Here is a 20,187-nt window from a genome sequence, read left to right on the forward strand (position 1 = left end):
GATACACAATTATACTTAAAACCAAATACTTTTAGACTTTTACACAAGTAGTATTTTACTGGATGACTTTCACTTTTACTTGAGTCATTTTCTATTAAGGTATCTTTACTTTTACTCAAGTATGACTTTTGAGTACTTTTTCCACCACTGCTACTATGACAGTAGCTAGTCTAATGAGTGGGCTATATGACCATGATTTGCCTTTTTAGTAGAGGGGATTGAAAACAAAAACTGCATTTTATGACAAATTGGCCCACATTCAACAGGCTCCAAAACTTAAACAATGGGTGCTTGTCTGTGTTCACTGTCAGTAACGGTCAGTAGCGTGGCTCTGAAAAAATTTAGTCATGGACTACCAACTTCCATCCCAAATTCCTTGTGCTTCTAGTGTACACCCTGTTCTGTTAATACTGTATTTCAATTATAGTTTAACTCACAGCCTTAATCTGTATTTATTCAGTTATAATACATAATAAATAACGCTCACCATAAGAGTTACAGTTGATGTAAACCTACATTCCACTTATGACAACTGACATAGCACAGTCATAATATGAAACTTTCATGCAGGACATCTAGGAAAGGAAGGGAGGAGTGGGGTGAGAGAGCACAAACCCCACAAAAAAAAAAAAAAAAGAAAATTGAAAGTGAAGTAATACATGCGAGAGGAAGTAAAACTTTTCTCACAGTAAAATAAACTTAAAAATGTATATTCCATTTTGTAGGGAATTCACAAGTTTTCAGTAGGAAAATGCAGTCTGAGTAATTTGATCACTGAGCTGAATGCACATTCTTACATTATTTCATCATTACAACTATTTCCATCAAGGTTTTGTGACATGAAACCAGCACAGAAACATGCATGTGAACGGAAACCACACTTTTTGTCTGAGTGCACTGTGTACCTGTATGCTTAGTATATTTGTAATTAAGGTCATGCAGGAATATCTGTTGTCCTCCATCTTACCAATATGACATTAAACCAACCAACACTAACGTCATGTTTTCATACATTTTCATTAACTGTCCTTTAACTGTAATAAAGAAATCATAAATGGGTTACCTGGGAAGGCAGGATTTTCTCTTTATCGCCTTCATCTGTCAACATTGACTTAATGATAAACATGAATAAGAAGTAAGCTATAACCCTGGTTGCCTGCCTTGGCTTTATCAGAGCATACTAGAGCTGTGCCCAGTGTTGGGGCCCTTAATTGTGTATGGGGGCAGGTATGGACTGGGACCACAAATCGGCTAACACATTGCCCATTTTTTTCCCTTGAGGCCCCTACATTTGGCAAATAATGATCATTCTGCACAAAACCCCCAATTTAGAACGGTCCACTGGGTTAAATATGGACAGGCCCATCCGGCATTTACCCAAACTGCCCCATTTCCAATCCATTTCTGTATGGGGGCAGATGACAGCCACCATGTGAGGCTGTGTCAGGTCGTGTGGTACTAACCAGACTCTCTCAGGCCTAGTTAACAATGGGTCAAGTCTGGGTCCGTTCCACACCAACACAAAGAACATATTCAGTCCACTCGGCCCTCCCTCCTTATCATTATGTAATATGGAGGAATGAGGACTCACATCCACATGACTTCCAATCAGAATCCGGACAGAATGCCTAGATACCATTTCCTGTCCAGTATAAATGGGCTCTTTTAGTTTCTTACATTGGAATCTGTTGTTTCAGGAACACATGGTTGGTCATAAGGATTGCAAATGTAAATTGTTATGTGAGAAGTACCTTGGTAAGATAAGATTAGCATTTTTCATGCTTTGTTAAAAACAATCACATTCATTCTTTGGGATAAACCAGAACTACTCTACTCAGTTTATTGTTTACCATATATCCTGATTCCTAGTCACCTTACCAATATACATATACCTTATATACCTTAACCCCTATACCACAGGAGGTTGGTGGTACCTTCATTGGGAAGGGCGGGCTGGTGGTAATGGCTGGAGCAGAAACAGTGGAATAGTATCAAATACATCAAACACACGGTTTCCATATATTTGATGCCATTCCATTTGCGCTGTTCCAGCTATTATTATGAACCATCCTGCCCTCAGCAGCCTCCACTGCCCTATACATATCTACCTCTATCGATCCAGTATCCCTTCCAATTAGTGGAAAAAATATCAGAATTGGATTTCCTGTGTTAACGCAGCCTAAGGAGATCAGATCCAAACAACCTGGACCCCCTTCCCGTATGTGAGATCTGCGCTGTGAGATATCACACATGGATGGAGATTGAGATGTCTTTGCATGGCGAGTACAAATTGCAAGATGTTAACACTGTTTATGCCCTCTGTGAAACCTAATATACAGTCCAAGTAAATACTGTTAATACTTCCAAAGATATCAAATATTAGATTAAAACTCTGGGAACCTTGACTGTTCTGGTAATGGCTCAACTGTTCTTTTCTGTTGATTCAAGATAACGCCTTCACAAAGTAAACACTTAATCAAGACCCCCCCATTAGCGTATTGAGAGATCCCAGCAGTTAGAACACAGTAAAACAACCTTTGGGTTTTCCCCATGATCCTTTGAGCAACTACACCAACCTCTTTGTGTTAGTGTGATGTGTCTCCCTCTTGTGACTTTACGATCAAGCAAATATCATTTGAGACAAAACTAAATCACTGAGTCACTAAATCACTAAATCAAAGAACAAAACTAAATCACTGAGTAGGGTAATACTATTTATTATATAACGAATCAGAAACAACATAGTTGAACTCTATCAATGAATGAAAAACAAATCATTCTCCAGCAATTGTAACTGGCCCAAATTCCCAATACATCCTACTGGTCTAAAATATCATATCTCTGGCCCGGCGCCCCACGGCTACACATATCTGACCTTTATGATCGGACTATAGCAAGGCACATTATGGTGGCAGCCTTATAATTGTTTAAATTTTTTAATATATTTTTTTTATGTGCTCATACTTTTAATTAAGGGATTAAGGCAAAATTGTACTTCAATAATTTCCCATTATAAAAGGTGTCAGGCATTTTCTAAGTATGTAGACACTTTTTAATCCAAGCATGTCATATCATACTCCTTCATTGGTATTGTTGATTAAAAATAACATTAATACAGTAATATGAAAAACAAAAGATGTTCAGAAGAGATGACAAATAGCCTTAAATGAACCTCAATGTTACACTACTTGGATGGTTTACAAATGTACTAACAGGTGAAAAAACTAAACATGAACTATATACACGCATGGGAGTTAACCCCTTGACCTCTCCAAAGCTCAGATGGTATTGCACCATTGGAGTGGGCAGTGGGACAAGTTAAAAGGCTAAAGTAGCTAAAGAATACATGTACCAAAAGCCACTCTGCAATTTATCGTTTTAATGGAGTCAAGATTACATTACCAGAATTAATACATTTTGGGGGAATTAAGATTAAAGTGGGCAAAGAAATAAAGGGGAAGAAATAGGTAAGCAATGACTGAATTACAGTACATTACAATTGAAAGATAGTGTCTTCCTAAAACAAGGCAGTAACTAAGCCATGTCGTGACAGCAGTCATAGGAGCTTCAGACATTAGTTTAGACCAGCAGGGGACTTGTTAGCTGTTCAATCATCCCTCTCTCACAGCAGCTTGACTGGAGTTAGCCAGGGTTTCCAAGACCTGGGTGCATGGAACATGATAACAAGCATAGGTCCTGACAAGAGTTCCAGCAGGTTATGTATGATGGAGTATCAGAAGGTCATGGATAGAGGTGTAAAGACCTTTCACTTCTCCAGAGTCTCCCACCATTCTCTCTTTCCCTCTCTCAGTTCCCACCAGCCTGTGTCTCGTCTGTGGCCTCCGATGCTTTCTTTAACTGTAACATTGCAAGTAAGAAAATCTGTTCTCCCATCTTTCAAAACCAAAACACTGTGACAACCGTTCTAGTAACCAGCTCAGCTAAAACCCATTCAAATACGGTGAAAAAGTGAGAAAAGACTAACTATACAAACAATTTAAAATAAATATCAGCAACAATGACCATGACAAACACATCTCTACAGCACAAATCTTTTCATATCTCCCATGTTCACCCATTCAAATCTGTCCTGACCTTCGACCTCTTGGAGGCTTAACTCCTTACCCCTGACTGTGTGTGGATCACATTACATACCCTCAAAACACCAAATTAATAGAAACCATAAATGCCAAATAAATACCAGCATGAATTTAGAAATGTGTCACAAATAACATTATATAGGCTACAATGACAATATCTACCCCTTAATTAGTACTTTGGTCTTCCCTGAAAAATATTTGCGGCCCAGCATTAACAGAGATGGGGGAGTTAGTCGTTTTTTTTCTTCAAATGAACCATATGGTGTTTGAATGGCCAAAGACTGGTTAGATGGAGGGTGTGAAGCAGTACAAGAGTTGAGACTGATGTATTTAAGAAAAAGGGAGAAAATGTGCAAATAAGTGAGGGTTATTCATAAAAGCCAACATGCATCATTTCAAAGTGATGACGCATTGTTGAACTGTAGAGTCAACAGTAGCTATTGATCATGAGCCAAGTTGGTCTCGAAGTTGGGCTTCTCTTGAAAGAAATTGCTCAGGTGGTAAGTAAGCTAACAAGTATGTGAGTGTGTATGTGCGTGTGTGTGATGTACTGTAAATGTGTGTCTCCGCCATGGGGGGGTTATTGCGCTTTTGTGGGTGTGGGAAGAGGGGGAGCAGGCGAGCTAGTAGGGATGACTCCAGTGGCGAGCAGTACAATGATGAGGATTATGATGAGGACGATGACCACTATCACCACCCACAGCTTCATGTTCTTCCACCAGTAGGAACGAGCCACCTTCTGAGACGTGTGCTTGAAGTTCTGAGCCTAAGGGAGAGATGGGATGCTATTAGAAATATGCTAACAAAAATCATACCATTTGCATTGTTTTGCAGTAACCACTGCTTTGCAAACTGTGTGTGTGTGTGTGTGTATAATGCATTTTGTTTTACTGTAAAGTGTATTGCGAATTTTAAATGCAAGTTTGATTTCAATTGATTTGTACATTTCAATGAAACATGGTGAAGCCCCAAAATTGCCCTTGCTAGAAGCATGTGTTTCAGACATAAGGAAGTGGATGGCTGCAAACTTTCTACTTTTAAACTCAGACAAAACAGAGATGCTTGTTCTAGGTCCCAAGAAACAAAGAGATCTTCTGTTGAATCTGACAATTAATCATAATGGTTGTACAGTCGTCTCAAATAAAACTGTGAAGGACCTCGGCGTTACTCTGGACCCTGATCTCTCTTTTGAAGAACATATCAAGACCATTTCAAGGACAGCTTTTTTCCATCTACGTAACATTGCAAAAATCAGAAACTTTCTGTCCAAAAAATGATGCAGAAAAATTAATCCATGCTTTTGTCACTTCTAGGTTAGACTACTGCAATGCTCTACTTTCCGGCTACCCGGATAAAGCACTAAATAAACTTCAGTTAGTGCTAAATACGGCTGCTAGAATCCTGACTAGAACCAAAAAATTGTATCATATTACTCCAGTGCTAGCCTCTCTACACTGGCTTCCTGTCAAAGCAAGAGCTGATTTCAAGGTTTTACTGCTAACCTACAAAGCATTACATGGGCTTGCTCCTACCTATCTCTCTGATTTGGTCCTGCCGTACATACCTACACGTACGCTACGGTCACAAGACGCAGGCCTCCTAATTGTCCCTAGAATTTCTAAGCAAACAGCTGGAGGCAGGGCTTTCTCCTATAGAGCTCCATTTTTATGGAACGGTCTGCCTACCCATGTCAGAGACGCAAACTCGGTCTCAACCTTTAAGTCTTTACTGAAGACTCATCTCTTCAGTGGGTCATATGATTGAGTGTAGTCTGGCCCAGGATTGGGAAGGTGAATGGAAAGGCTCTGGAGCAACGAACCGCCCTTGCTGTCTCTGTCTGGCCGGTTCCCCTCTTTCCACTGGGATTCTCTGCCTCTAACCCTATTACAGGGGCTGAGTCACTGGCTTACTGGGGCTCTCTCATGCCGTCCCTGGAGGGGGTGCGTCACCTGAGTGGGTTGATTCACTGATGTGGTCATCCTGTCTGGGTTGGCCCCCCCCCCCTTGGGTTGTGCCGTGGCGGAGGTCTTTGTGGGCTATACTCAGCCTTGTCTCAGGATGGTAAGTTGGTGGTTGAAGATATCCCTCTAATGGTGTGGGGGCTGTGCTTTGGCAAAGTGGGTGGGGTTATATCCTTCCTGTTTGGCCCTGTCCGGGGGTGTCCTCGGATGGGGCCACAGTGTCTCCTGACCCCTCCTGTCTCAGCCTCCAGTATTTATGCTGCAGTAGTTTGTGTCGGGGGGCTAGGGTCAGTTTGTTATATCTGGAGTACTTCTCCTGTCCTATTCGGTGTCCTGTGTGAATCTAAGTGTGCGTTCTCTAATTCTCTCCTTCTCTCTTTCTTTCTCTCTCTCGGAGGACCTGAGCCCTAGGACCATGCCCCAGGAATACCTGACATGATGACTCCTTGCTGTCCCCAGTCCACCTGACCGTGCTGCTGCTCCAGTTTCAACTGTTCTGCCTTACTATTATTCGACCATGCTGGTCATTTATGAACATTTGAACATCTTGGCCATGTTCTGTTATAATCTCCACCCTGCACAGCCAGAAGAGGACTGGCCACCCCACATAGCCTGGTTCCTCTCTAGGTTTCTTCCTAGGTTTTGGCCTTTCTAGGGAGTTTTTCCTAGCCACCGTGCATCTACACCTGCATTGCTTGCTGTTTGGGGTTTTAGGCTGGGTTTCTGTACAGCACTTTGAGATATCAGCTGATGTACGAAGGGCTATATAAATAAATTTGATTTTATTTGATTTAATTGGATTTAAACTGAAGTACACTACACAAACCCAAACTGTGGGTCACAAACTCTAAGTCCATAGACTACTTTAAATCCAATTATGGATACCTAATTTGGATTAACTATGAAATATATATTTTTTAAAAACAGTAGAGGAGCACACAATAGGGGAAGAACAGTGTTGTAGGACTGACCCCAGCCTGCAGGTCCTCTGACTTGCCCATCAGGTCATCCAGCCTCTCACCCCGGGCCAGGATCCGGTCCACGTTCTGGGTCATTATGTCCTTCACCCCATCCACCTGAGATTGCAGGGTCTTCACCTTGTCCTGCTCCACCACCTCACCCTTCTCCTGGAGAAAAACAGAGACAGACAGTGATAGAACATGAGAGAAAGAAAGTAATAGAACACGAGAGAGAGAGAAAGAGCATGAGAGAGAGAGAGAAAGAGCATGAGAGAGAGCGAGAGAGGTCAATGAGGATAATACGCTTCTGCACATGTTTTTGGAAACTGGTAATATCTGCGTGAGTTCATTTGTATTCTCTTACAAAAGCTTTATCAAAAATCAATTTACAACAGTAGGCAGGGGACCCTGTGGAGCAGATTTACACCTGTATGTGCTGTATCTTTAGGTCATATCTACAAGTCATAACTGCCTTTTAATGATGACGTAAGACCTGCACACAAAAAACAGGTGTAATCATTGGTCCAAAAAGTTTTGCAAGGGCAACCGTTCACTCCAAATTGAGAACATTTTGCAACGAAAACGAGAGTTTCTATTGGACAAATTCAAATCCATTTGCTTCCGTTTGGAATACACCCAACGATCCAAGTCAGAATCAGGAACATATGCATCTTTCAACTAGGCCTATTTTATTGCCAGGAGGTGTACATGAAAGAAAGGCCCCTGTAACTGCATTGCCAGGAGGCGTATATGAAAGAAAGGCCCCTGTAACTGTTCATCACTCCCCATGTTTTTTTATTTGCATAGTAGTTTGTGCATATGTAATTTCCGTTCATATTTCAGACAGCTTGCTGTGTGAACTTTGACACCTTGAAGTGTAAAAGATGCTATAAGGCGTTGAAGTGTTATGCCAATACTATACGTACAGTGGGGCAAAAAAGTATTTAGTCAGCCACCAATTGTGCAAATTCTCCCACTTAAAAAGATGAGGCCTGTAATTTATCGTATGTACACTTCAACTACGACAGACAAAATGAGGGAAAAAAAATCCTGAAAAATCACATTGTAGGATTTTTTATGAATTTATTTGCAAATTATGGTGGAAAATAAGTATTTGGTCAATAACAAAAGTTTCTCAATACTTTTTCACACACTGTTGCTGGTATTTTGGCCCATTCCTCCATGCAGATCTCCTCTAGAGCAGTGATGTTTTGGGGCTGTTGCTGGGCAACACGGACTTTCAACTCCCTCCAAAGATTTTCTATGGGGTTGAGATCTGGAGACTGGATAGGCCACTCCAGGACCTTGAAATGCTTCTTAGGAAGCCACTCCTTTGTTGCCCGGGCAGTGTGTTTCATCTCCAATGCCCTTGCTGATGGTAGGCTTTGTTACTTTGGTCCCAGCTCTCTGCAGGTCAATCACTTGTTTGTAGGTGACCAGATACTTATTTTTCATCATAATTTGCAAATAAATAAATTTTAAAAATCCTACAATGTGATTTTCTGGATTTTTTTCTTCTAATTTTGTCTGTGTACCTATGATGAAAATTACAGGCCTCTCTCATCTTTTTAAGTGGGAGAACTTGCACAATTGGTGGCTGACTAAATACTTTTTTGCCCCACTATATGTGAGAGAAGGGGGGGGGGGGGGGTGTTGCACATTTCTTCCAAACCCCGTGAGCCCTCTGGCTCACAAACACAGGAATCTCTTCTTTCTTTCTTTCCACTCGGTGAGTCTCCTCGCTCTCTCCTTCACAACCTGCTCTCTCCCGGCACAGGGCTCTGCCTGCATGAGGCATACTGAATGGCAGACTGCTATCAAATGACAAGTCCCATTGAGAGCGAAACATTACATACTGATGAACAAAGGAAGTTCACTGATGATAGAGACACTAGTAGGCTACATGCAGTATTACACAGAATCTTACTCAAATATACTTGAGAAGCAAGCCCTTTTGAAGCTCGTTGAACATCTAATTATAAAATCATGGGCATTAATATGGAGTTGGTCCCCCCTTTGCTGCTATAACAGCCTCCACTCTTCTGGGAAGGCTTTCCACTAGATGTTGGAGCATTGGTGCGGGGACTTGCTTCCATTCAACCACAAGAGCATTATAATGGTTGCACACTGATGTTGGGCAATTAGGCCTGGTTCGAGGTTTGTATGTGGAGATTGCATGGCTGTGTGCTCGATTTTATACACCTGCCAGCAACCGGTGTGGCTGAAATAGCCAAATCCACTGATTTGAAGTGGTGTCCACATACTTTTGAATATATAGTGTATGTCTGTCTGCTCTGATAGAGAAAGTACATCCAACAGATAATCCCTTCGCTAACATAAATGATTAATTATGGATCTTAGGTCAGTAAATAAGTGCCAGTCTGTGCTATCATGCCAAACATGTTTGACAATTACAGCAACAAACAAATCTGGGACCAGGGCAAGCTATAGATAATAATGATGTTTGACAGCAAACTAATTCCAGTTTCCTTTCTCAGATAACCTTCACTAAATTAATCCCAGTCTGGTCAGAGGTTGCCATCAAATCATAGTAAATCTGTTTCAGAGAGTAGCTCATGTGTACATGAACCTGAACGAACAGTTGTTAATCTGGGATAACTACTGTGAACTAAGAATAAATTATTTTTTGTGTGAGAGTATAGGCTTGAACAGGGCTGAAGAATGTTCTGTTCCATTGAACCTCTATCATAGATTGCTCTAAAATGTACTTCTAAATGCCAAGTCATTTCCCTAACATGTTGGTCAATAACATTGTAGCCTATAAGGTTTTAATTTCCCAACCATCACCAAAGATTCTGTTTTAAAATACATCTCAGGGACGTTGTGGATTTATGGAGCTACTGTAAGACATTGATGTTGAGCCTATCGAGTGGTCCGTCTACAATGTACCCTTCACAACCATACAGACCTGGCAACTAACACAGTAAAAGTACCTACCAACTTCCTAAACTCCGGCCAAGATTAGACCGTATGACTTTTTCCACATTTTGTTAGGTTACAGCCTTATTCTAAAATGGATTAAATAGTCCCCCCTAATTAATCTACACACACAATACCCCAAAAGCAAAAACAGGTTTAGACATTTTAGCAAATACAGTGCCTTGCGAAAGTATTCGGCCCCCTTGAACTTTGCGACCTTTTGCCACATTTCAGGCTTCAAACATAAAGATATAAAACTGTATTTTTTTTGTGAAGAATCAACAACAAGTGGGACACAATCATGAAGTGGAACGACATTTATTGAATATTTCAAACTTTTTTAACAAATCAAAAACTGAAAAATTGGGCGTGCAAAATTATTCAGCCCCTTTACTTTCAGTGCAGCAAACTCTCTCCAGAAGTTCAGTGAGGATCTCTGAATGATCCAATGTTGACCTAAATGACTAATGATGATAAATACAATCCACCTGTGTGTAATCAAGTCTCCGTATAAATGCACCTGCACTGTGATAGTCTCAGAGGTCCGTTAAAAGCGCAGAGAGCATCATAAAGAACAAGGAACACACCAGGCAGGTCCGAGATACTGTTGTGAAGAAGTTTAAAGCCGGATTTGGATACAAAAAGACTTCCCAAGCTTTAAACATCCCAAGGAGCACTGTGCAAGCGATAATATTGAAATGGAAGGAGTATCAGACCACTGCAAATCTACCAAGACCTGGCCGTCCCTCTAAACTTTCAGCTCATACAAGGAGAAGACTGACCAGAGATGCAGCCAAGAGGCCCATGATCACTCTGGATGAACTGCAGAGATCTACAGCTGAGGTGGGAGACTCTGTCCATAGGACAACAATCAGTCGTATATTGCACAAATCTGGCCTTTAAGGAAGAGTGGCAAGAAGAAAGCCATTTCTTAAAGATATCCATAAAAAGTGTTGTTTAAAGTTTGCCACAAGCCACCTGGGAGACACACCAAACATGTGGAAGAAGGTGCTCTGGTCAGATGAAACCAAAATGGAACTTTTTGGCAACAATGCAAAACGTTATGTTTGGCGTAAAAGCAACACAGCTGAACACACCATCCCCACTGTCAAACATGGTGGTGGCAGCATCATTGTTTGGGCCTGCTTTTCTTCAGCAGGGACAGGGAAGATGGTTAAAATTGATGGGAAGATGGATGGAGCCAAATACAGGACCATTCTGGAAGAAAACCTGATGGAGTCTGCAAAAGACCTGAGACTGGGACGGAGATTTGTCTTCCAACAAGACAATGATCCAAAACATAAAGCAAAATCTACAATGGAATGGTTCAAAAATAAACATATCCAGGTGTTAGAATGGCCAAGTCAAAGTCCAGACCTGAATCCAATCAAGAATCTGTGGAAAGAACTGAAAACTGCTGTTCACAAATGCTCTCCATCCAACCTCACTGAGCTCGAGCTGTTTTGCAAGGAGGAATGGGAAAACATTTCAGTCTCTCGATGTGCAAAACTGATAGAGACATACCCCAAGCGACTTACAGCTGTAATCGCAGCTAAAGGTGGCACTACAAAGTATTAACTTAAGGGGGCTGAATAATTTTGCACGCCCAATTTCTCAGTTTTTGATTTGTTAAAAAAGTTTGAAATATCCAATAAAATGTCGTTCCACTTCATGATTGTGTCCCACTTGTTGTTGATTCTTCACAAAAAAATACAGTTTTATATCTTTATGTTTGAAGCCTGGAATGTGTCAAAAGGTCGCAAAGTTCAAGGGGGCCGAATATTTTCGCAAGGCACTGTATATATAAAATAAAAAAACTGAAATATCACATTTACATACGTATTCAGACCTTTTACTCAGTACTTTATTGAAGCAGCTTTGGCAGCGATTACAGCATTGAGTCATCTTGGGTATCTCCCAGTCCCTGCTACTGAAAAACATCCCCACAGCATGATGCTGCCACCAGTATGCTTCACAGTTGGGATGGTGCCATGTTTCCTCCAGACATGCCGCTTGACATTCAGGCCAAAGAGTTAAATCTTGGTTTCATCAGACCAGAGAATCTTATTTCTCATGGTCTGAGTCCTTTAGGTGCTTTTGGGCAAACTCCAAGCGGGCTGTCATTTGCCTTTTACTGAGGAGTGGCTTCCGTCTGGCCACTCTACCATAAAGGCCTGATTGGTGGAGTGCTGCAGAGATAGTGGTCTTTCTGGAAGTTCTCCCATCTCTACAGAGGAACTCTGGAGCACTGTCAGAGTGACCCTCGGGTTCTTGGCCATCTCCCTGACCGAGGCCCTTCTTCCCTGATTGCTCAGTTCGGCCGGGCACCCAGCTGTCGGAAGAGTCTTGGTGGTTCCAAACGTGTTTCATTTCTGAATGCTGGAGGCCACTGTGTTCTTGGGGACCTTCAATGCTGCAGAAATGTTTTGGTACCCTTCCCCAGATCTGTGCCTCGACACAATCCAGACTCGGAGCTCTACGGGTAATTCCTTCAACCTCGTGGCTTGGTTTTTGCTCTGACATGCACTGTCAACTGTGGAAACTTATATAGACAGGTGTGTGTCTTTTCAATTAAATTGACCACAGGTGGAATCCAATCAAGTTGTAGAAACATCTCAAGGAGGATCAATGGAAAGAAGGTGCACCTTAGCTCAATTTCTAGTCTCATAGCAAAGGGTCTGAAGTTATTTCTGTTTTTTATTTTAAATTGATTTGCAAACATTTTTAAAAAACTTTTCACTTTGTCATTATGGGGTATTGTGTGTAGATTTTAGAATAAGGCTATAATGTAACAACAATCAAGAGCTATGATGAAACTGGCTCTCATGAGGACCGTCACAGGAAAGGAAGACCCAAAGTTACCGCTGCTGCAGAGGATAAGGTCATTAGATTTAACTACATCTCAGATTGCAGCCCAAATAAATGCTTCAAAGAGTTAAAGTAACAGACAACTCTAAATTAACTGTTCAGAAGAGACTGTGTGAATCAGGCCTTCATGGTTGAATTGCTGCAAAGAAACCACTACTAAAGGACACCAATAATAAGAAGAGACTTGCTTGGGCCAAGAAACACGAGCAATGGACATTAGACTGGTGATAATCTGTCTTTGGTCTGATGAGTCCAAATATGAGATTTTTGGTTCCAACTGCTGTGTCTTTGTGAGACGCAGAGTAGGTGAACGGATTATCTCCAAATGTGTGGTTCCCACCGTGAAGCCTGGAGGAGGTGTGATTGTGCTTTGCTGGTGACACTGTGATTTATTTAGAATTCAAGGCACATTAACCAGCATGGCTACCACAGCATTCTGCAGCGATACGCCATCCCATCTGGTTTGCACTTAGTGGCACTATCATTTGTTTTTCAACAGGACAATGACCCAACACACCTCCAGGCTGTGTAAGGCTATTTTTACCAAGAAGGAGAGTGATGGAGTGCTACATCAGATGACCTGGCCTCCACAATCCCCCGACCTCAACCCAATTGAGATGGTTTGGGATGAGTCGGACCGCGGAGTGAAGGAGAAGCATCCAATAAATGCTCAGCATATGTGGGAACTCATTCAAGACTTCTGGAAAAGCATTCCAGGTGAAGCTGGTTGAGTGAATGCCAAGAGTGTGCAAAGCTGTCATCAAGGCAAAGAGTGGCTACTTTGAAGAATCTAAAATATATTTTGATTTGTTTAACCCTTTTTTGGTTACTACATAATTCCATGTGTTATTTCATAGTAGAGGTCTTCAATATAATTCTACAATGTTGAAAATAGTCCAAATAAAGAAACACCCTTGAATGAGTAGGTGTGTCCAAACTTTTGACTGGTACTGCATATTTGACATTTGTATCTTAAAGCTTAATTGAGGAATAATCAATTGAAGTTGGAACATTTGTGACATTTTGGTCTTACCCAGACATTCTCTAAAGCTGAGATCCGCGATAGGCGCAACAGCGTCACCCCAAGCGCATTTGTTATTGTTTTGAGGGAATGAGCATTCAGCATCGTGGTAAAATATGAAATGTGTACTCTGATGTTCTGTTATAGGTGCAATGATGTCCGACGGGGAAAAAAAAACAGTGTTTGTTGTTTGAAGTAGCATCTTTGTTGTTGTCATACCGCAAACGGACGTGGCAGTTTCAACGCTATGAATTCCAGATCTAATGTTTCATCTGTAGGTGCTACAAAGCAAAAATTGTTGTCATTTGAATCTTTATTGCTTGCTCTGTAATAGGAGTAGTATTTCATTTCAATAACAATTGTCTTACATTAATTTATGAATACTGAAAAATATACACGTGAATATTGTTGAACATAATAAATTGATCTATGGGCATATCAAAGTTCCAGTGGGATCTCTGCTAGTTTTAAGGTTATGGCCCATTTTATAGAGAAATTGGCATAGTAAGCAATGTAACCAATCACAGCACTTCTTTTACTTGTACCATTGCACACCCTGCAAATAACCAGCAGAGAGCTAGCCTTTTGAATCCATTTATACATTCACTATGTTAGTAACGCTTACAAATTGGACCATAACCCTAAAAGTAGCAGGAATACCACTCAGGAACTTTGATATGCCTGTAGAGTATATTATGTTAAACAATATGTAGAACATTTGCAAAATCATATTTTATCCATGAATATATTTTCAATATTCAATATACTACTAATATTACAGAGTCAGCGGTAAAGCTTCATATGACACACATTTTCGCTTTGTAGCACCTACAGACAAAAAATTATGTAGTCTTAAAGGGTAAAGCCAAAATGTCACAAATATACCTCTTCAATTTATTATTTTTTTCAATTATGCTTTAAGGTACAAATGTCAAATATGTCAACAATCTTTCCTCCAAAAGGACCCTTCTATGGATTATATTTAATGGAAATACAAAAAAAAAATGTTCCTTTTAGGAATCATCCCTTTAGTCAATTGTACACTGAACAAAAATATAAATGCAACATGCAAAAATTTCAAAGATTTTACTTGAGTTACAGCTCATATAAAGAAAATCAGTCCATTTCAAATGACTGGGAATACAGATATGCATCTGTTGGTCATACATACCATAAAAAAAGGGTCATGGATCAGAAAGCCAGTCAGTATCTGGTGTGACCACCATTTGCCTCATGCTGCCCGACACATCTCCTTCGCATAGAGTTGATCGGGTTGTTGATTGTGGCCTGTGGAATGTTGTCCCACTCTTCTTCAATGGCTGTGCGAAGATGCTGGATATTGACGGGAAACGGAACACGCTGTCGTACACGTTGATCCAGAGCACCCCAAACATGCTCAATGGGTGACATATCTGGTGAGTATGCAGGCCATGGAAAAACTGGAACATTTTCAGCTTCCAGGAATCGTGTACAGATCCTTGTGACATGGGGCCGTGCATGAAACATGCTGAAACATGAGGTGATGGCGGCAGTTGAATGGCACGACAATGGGCCTCAGGATCTGGTCACTGTGTCTCTGCGCATTCAAATTGCCATTGATAAAATGCAATTGTGTTCGTTGTCCATAGCTTATGCCTGCCCATACCATAACCCCACTTCCAACATGGGACACTCTGCTCACAACGTTGACATCAACAAACCGCTCGCCCACACAACGCCATTTTCTGCCATCTGCCTGGCCATCTGCCTGGTACAGATGAAACCAGGATTCATCTGTGAAGAGTACACTTCTCCAGTGTGCCAGTGGCCATCAAAGGTGAGAATTTGCCCACTGAAGTCGGTTAGGATGCCCAACTGCAGTCAAGACCCTGGTGAGGACGATGAAACAGTTTCTGACAGTTTGTGCATAAATTCTTTGGTTGTGCAAACCCACAGTTTCATTAGCTGTCCAGATGGGTAGTCTCAGACGATCCCACAGGTGAAGAAGCCGGATGTGCAGGTCCTGGGCTGGCGTGGTTACATGTGGTCTGCGGTTGTGAGGCCAGTTGGATGTACTGCCAAATTTTCTAAAATGACATTGGAAGTGGCTTATGGTAGAAAAATGAACATTAAATTCTCTGGCAACAGCTCTGGTGGACATTCCTGCAGTCAACATGCCAATTGCACGCTCTCTCAAAACATAAGACATCTGTGGCATTGTGTTGTGTGTGAAAACTGCACATTTTATAGTGGCCTTCTATTATTCCCAGCACAAGCTGCACCTGTGTAATGATCATCACGTTTAATCAGCTTCTTGATATGCCACACCTGTCAGGTGGATGGATTATCTTGGCAAAGGAGAAATGCTCACTAACAAGGATGTAAACAAATGTCTGCACATAATAAGAGAAATAAGCTTTTGTGCACATGGAACATTTCTGAGGTCTTTTATTTCATCTCATGAAACCGACACTTTACATGTTGTGTTTATATTTTTGTTCAGTAAACTTCAAGACTTTATTACATCCTCTCCTGAGGAGGAAGCACAGTAAAGTATTCCACAGTAAGTTCATACGGGGTTTTCCAGTATTCTCCCGTAGAGCCCATAAAGAGTAAGGTGTAGTATTTGAGTTAGCCTTGTATATTTGACTATCATATCCTTCAAATTTACACAGTTGAAGCTTCATGCTGAGGTTGTCTTTGAGGTGTTAACTAATTACAGTTTTCTTGTAATATTGTCCAAGATATTGTTTCAAGCTTTATTGTTATTGTTGTTTTTATTGTTGTCTAATAAATAGATTTGGCTACATTCAAGTGTGATTATCAAATCAAACTATACTACCCAAAAGTAACAACTGTTGCGCAGGCGCCAGTAGAGAAATGTACAATTTTAACACTTTGGTCCATTTCCTCAAAAACGACATTGCCACGACATCTTGGTCAGAAAGAATTTGCGGTGAGGGCAAAACAGAACCTTTTCATTACATAATATGAAGCCCAAACAGGAGACGAAATTATCAACCTGATACATTTAGATTCTCAAGTGAGAAGGATAGACTGTGTGGACTCGACTGAGACGGGTTATAACGCTGTAATGTTTTGTTTTCTATACAAAACAAAATATTTCAAGCACATCAGAAAATAACGACTGGTCCAGCACCTACCATATCATTAGACATGTTGTTGGAAAATGGAGTCCTTTGCCACCCGAGCGATAACTTATTTGATCCTGATGCATTAAATGTGTCGAACTTTTGTATTGAGTTTGTGGTCCCCGTTCAACAGCCGATTACGTTACCTACTTCCTGGGTTGTTGTTTTCTCCCTCAAAGTGAATCGCTTCGCTTTGACCCTGCTCGAATATTTCGCTTCCACTTGCATCCTCGTGAGGGCGTAAAACGCGGCCTTCTAAGGTACACCTGCCGCAAGTAAGAAAAAGTAGACCCAACTCAGGAGAATGTCGTTGATGCTGGTTGACCCACACACTTTCACATCAGCATTCTTGATAATAGTTATGTGTTCATATGCTGGGGCCTGGAGATTACAGTAAAGAACATTTTCCTTTTTACCTGCAATTTATCTGTGTGCATGCACTGTATAATATACAGCAGCAGGTGGATTGACATCTCACCCCTATCAGCTGTCATGCCCATAGGGGGCACAGGGGTACGTGCCCCATCAGATTTGTCCTGTTTCAAAAAATAAAAAAATATGTACATTTTTGCTTGTTTCTCTCAGGGTTTGGAACCAAAATATTTTTGAGGTTTTGTTCCACTGTTTCAACTAGCAAAATAAAGTTCTGAACTGGTTTCCAAACCCCCAAAAAGTACTGGTTTATATATATATATCCTTCCTTTCTGTTCATTTTTTTACTTGTGAAATCAACAGTTTTTACATTTAGTTCATTAAATTACTTCACCAGTTGGTGAGGATAGAGCAGGCAAGCTAGTTGTTTAAATGCGTAAACAAAAATGTTGTAGGTGTGGAGAGAATGAGTGTTGAGAAGAAAGCTTGAAGCTCTGGGCATCTTGTTATGACATGCATTAAATTAATTAGTCAGTGGAGGAAAAAGTACTAAATTGCCATACTTGAGTAAAAGTAAAGATACCTTAATAGAAAATGACTCAAGTAAAAGTGAGTTACCCAGTAAAATACTACTTGAGTAAAAGTCTAAAAGTATTTGGTTTTAAATATACTTAAGGATCAAAAGTAAATAGAATTGCTAAAATGTACTTATGTATCAAAAGTAAAAGTATAAACCATTTCAAATTCCTTATATTAATCAAATCAGATGACATTTTTTTATTGGCGGATAGCCAGGGGCACACTCCAACATTCAGACATAATTTACAAACAAAGCATTTGTGTTTAGTGAGTCCGCCAGATCAGAGGCAGTAGGGACGACCAGGGATGTTCTCTTGATAAATGTGTGAATTGGACCATTTTCCTGTCAAAATGAAATTAGTACTTTTGGGTGTCAGGAAAAATGTATTGAGTAATAAGTGCATTATTTTCTTTGGGAATGTAGTGAAGTAAAAGTTGGCAAAAATATGAATAGTAAGGTAAAGTACAAATACCCCCCCAAAAACTACTTAAGTAGTACTTTAAAGTATTTTTGCTTAAGTACTTTACACCACTGATTACAGTGCATTCGGATAAGTATTCAGACCCCTTCACTTTTTCCAGATTTTGTTACGTTACAGCCTTATGGATTAAATAATCCCCCCCACCCCACCCAATCAAACAACACACAATACCCCATAATGACAGAGAAAAAAAATGATTTTACATTTTTTTAGCAAATGTATAAAAATACTAAACTGAAACATCACATTTACATAAGTGTTCAGACATTTTACTCAGTACTTTGTTGAAGTACCTTTGGAAGCTATTACGGCCTCGATTCTTCTTGGGTATGACATTACAAGCTTGGCACACCTGTATTTGGGGAGTTTCTCCCATTCTTCTCTGCAGATCCTCTCAAGCTCTGTCAGGTTGGATGGGGAGCGACGCTGCACCGCTATTTTCAGATCTCTCCAGAGATTTTCGATTGGGTTCAAGTCCGGGCTCTGGCTCAGCCACTCAAGGGCTCACTCAGAGACTTGTCCCGAAGCCACTCCTCCTTTGCTCCGTAAATTTTTCCCTCGATCCTGACTAGTCTCCCAGTCCCTGCCGCTGAAAAACATCCGCACAGCATGATGCTGCAAGCACCATGCTTCACCGTAGGGATGGTGCCAGGTTTCCTCCAGACGTGCCGCTTAGCATTCAGACCAAATAGTTCAATCTTGGCTTCATCAGACCAGAGAATCTTGTTTCTCATGGTCTGTGAGTCCTTTAGGTGCCTAACTAGCATTGAAAAAGTTATTCCATTCTTCTCTAGCTAATGAAAAATCTCTCCCTATCTTCTGAATCAAGCGTAAATGTAATGTCAGTGGCCTATGCTTCAGAGGGGGGAGGGGCAGGTAGCCTAAACACATACCGGCATAGATTTTCAGCTTGCAGGCAGAGACTGGAATACATTTTTGAGTGAAGGCTTTGCAAAGGCAGTTTGTTTGCCGGGAATGTAAAATACAATTATTAACTGTTTCCCATGCTTTTAAAATAAAGGCTATTTTCCGGAACAGTATGGATCACTTTCTTTCAAGGTTCCATTTCTGTTCCTTGAATTAAACATTTATTTATTTTTCAGATTTTCAGTTCTGTTCCATGAACCGGCTTCAAACCCTGGTTTCTCTGTAATACTACGAGCCACCTAGAAATTGTATGGTATTAGGTTCCCAATCTAGGCTAGCTAAAGCTATCTCCCAACTAGCTACCAAGGAGCTATTTCAGGTTATCAATCAAGTTAGAGTAGCTAGCTTGTCTAACTATATTAGATGGCAAGGTTGGTATATTTCAGAAAAGTAAGCAATTACTAAATAAGACTCACATTCCTTTCAATCTTTTACCCAGATTTTTAGCAGATGCAGAGAAGCATATTTAGTAAAAATAAAACAAAACACCAGTCAGGAGGATACAGACAGCTCAAGAGGTATGCTTAGACATGCAGGTACATTTACATACATATATATATATTCTTTACATACAATTAAGCATGATGGTTATGGCTTTAGATTGCAGTTAAACACGGTTTCAGGTGTTTGAAAAAAGCTACATTCTACAATTTACAGACGGAGGGCCTAGCCCTCTGGACCACCCCCCAGTTATACTCACATATTTGTGCCCCCTCTGATTTTCTGGGGTGCATGACTCCCCTCTTAACATCCCAGTGATAAAGATGGATGTTGTCTAACAGGATGGATCTCACATGCTGAGATGGGCTACTATATCTGACGGCGGTTCAGACAAGCTTTTAGGTCG

At 40.7% G+C, this 20,187-nt stretch overlaps 1 protein-coding gene across 2 annotated transcripts; it reads right to left on the minus strand.

The window, feature by feature from the left end:
• Positions 1 to 2,701: 2,701 nt before the first annotated feature.
• On the minus strand, positions 2,702 to 17,264 carry vamp8 (vesicle-associated membrane protein 8 (endobrevin)). Of its 2 annotated transcripts, none has more exons than XM_021606360.3 (3): positions 16,993 to 17,264; positions 7,033 to 7,188; positions 2,702 to 4,866 (listed from the first exon to the last, which is right to left on the minus strand). In XM_021606360.3, exons 1-3 carry the CDS (start codon positions 17,005 to 17,007, stop codon positions 4,681 to 4,683), a joined length of 357 nt encoding a protein of 118 aa, XP_021462035.1. In that variant the 5' UTR covers positions 17,008 to 17,264; the 3' UTR covers positions 2,702 to 4,680. The 2 variants fall into 2 exon arrangements, with proteins under 2 accessions (XP_021462035.1, XP_021462036.1); XM_021606361.3 differs by having other exon boundaries at positions 7,033 to 7,185; positions 16,993 to 17,204.
• Positions 17,265 to 20,187: the final 2,923 nt, after the last annotated feature.

This window comes from Oncorhynchus mykiss, chromosome 6 (assembly GCF_057628025.1).
Source record: "Oncorhynchus mykiss isolate SJ-2025 chromosome 6, ASM5762802v1, whole genome shotgun sequence".
Classification (NCBI taxonomy): domain Eukaryota; kingdom Metazoa; phylum Chordata; class Actinopteri; order Salmoniformes; family Salmonidae; genus Oncorhynchus; species Oncorhynchus mykiss.

Coding starts and splice junctions, on each gene's coding strand:
- vamp8 (XM_021606360.3), bottom strand. Junction 4,867..7,032: donor CAGAGGACCTGCAGGCTGGG/GTCAGTCCTACA, acceptor TCTCTCCCTTAG/GCTCAGAACTTCAAGCACAC.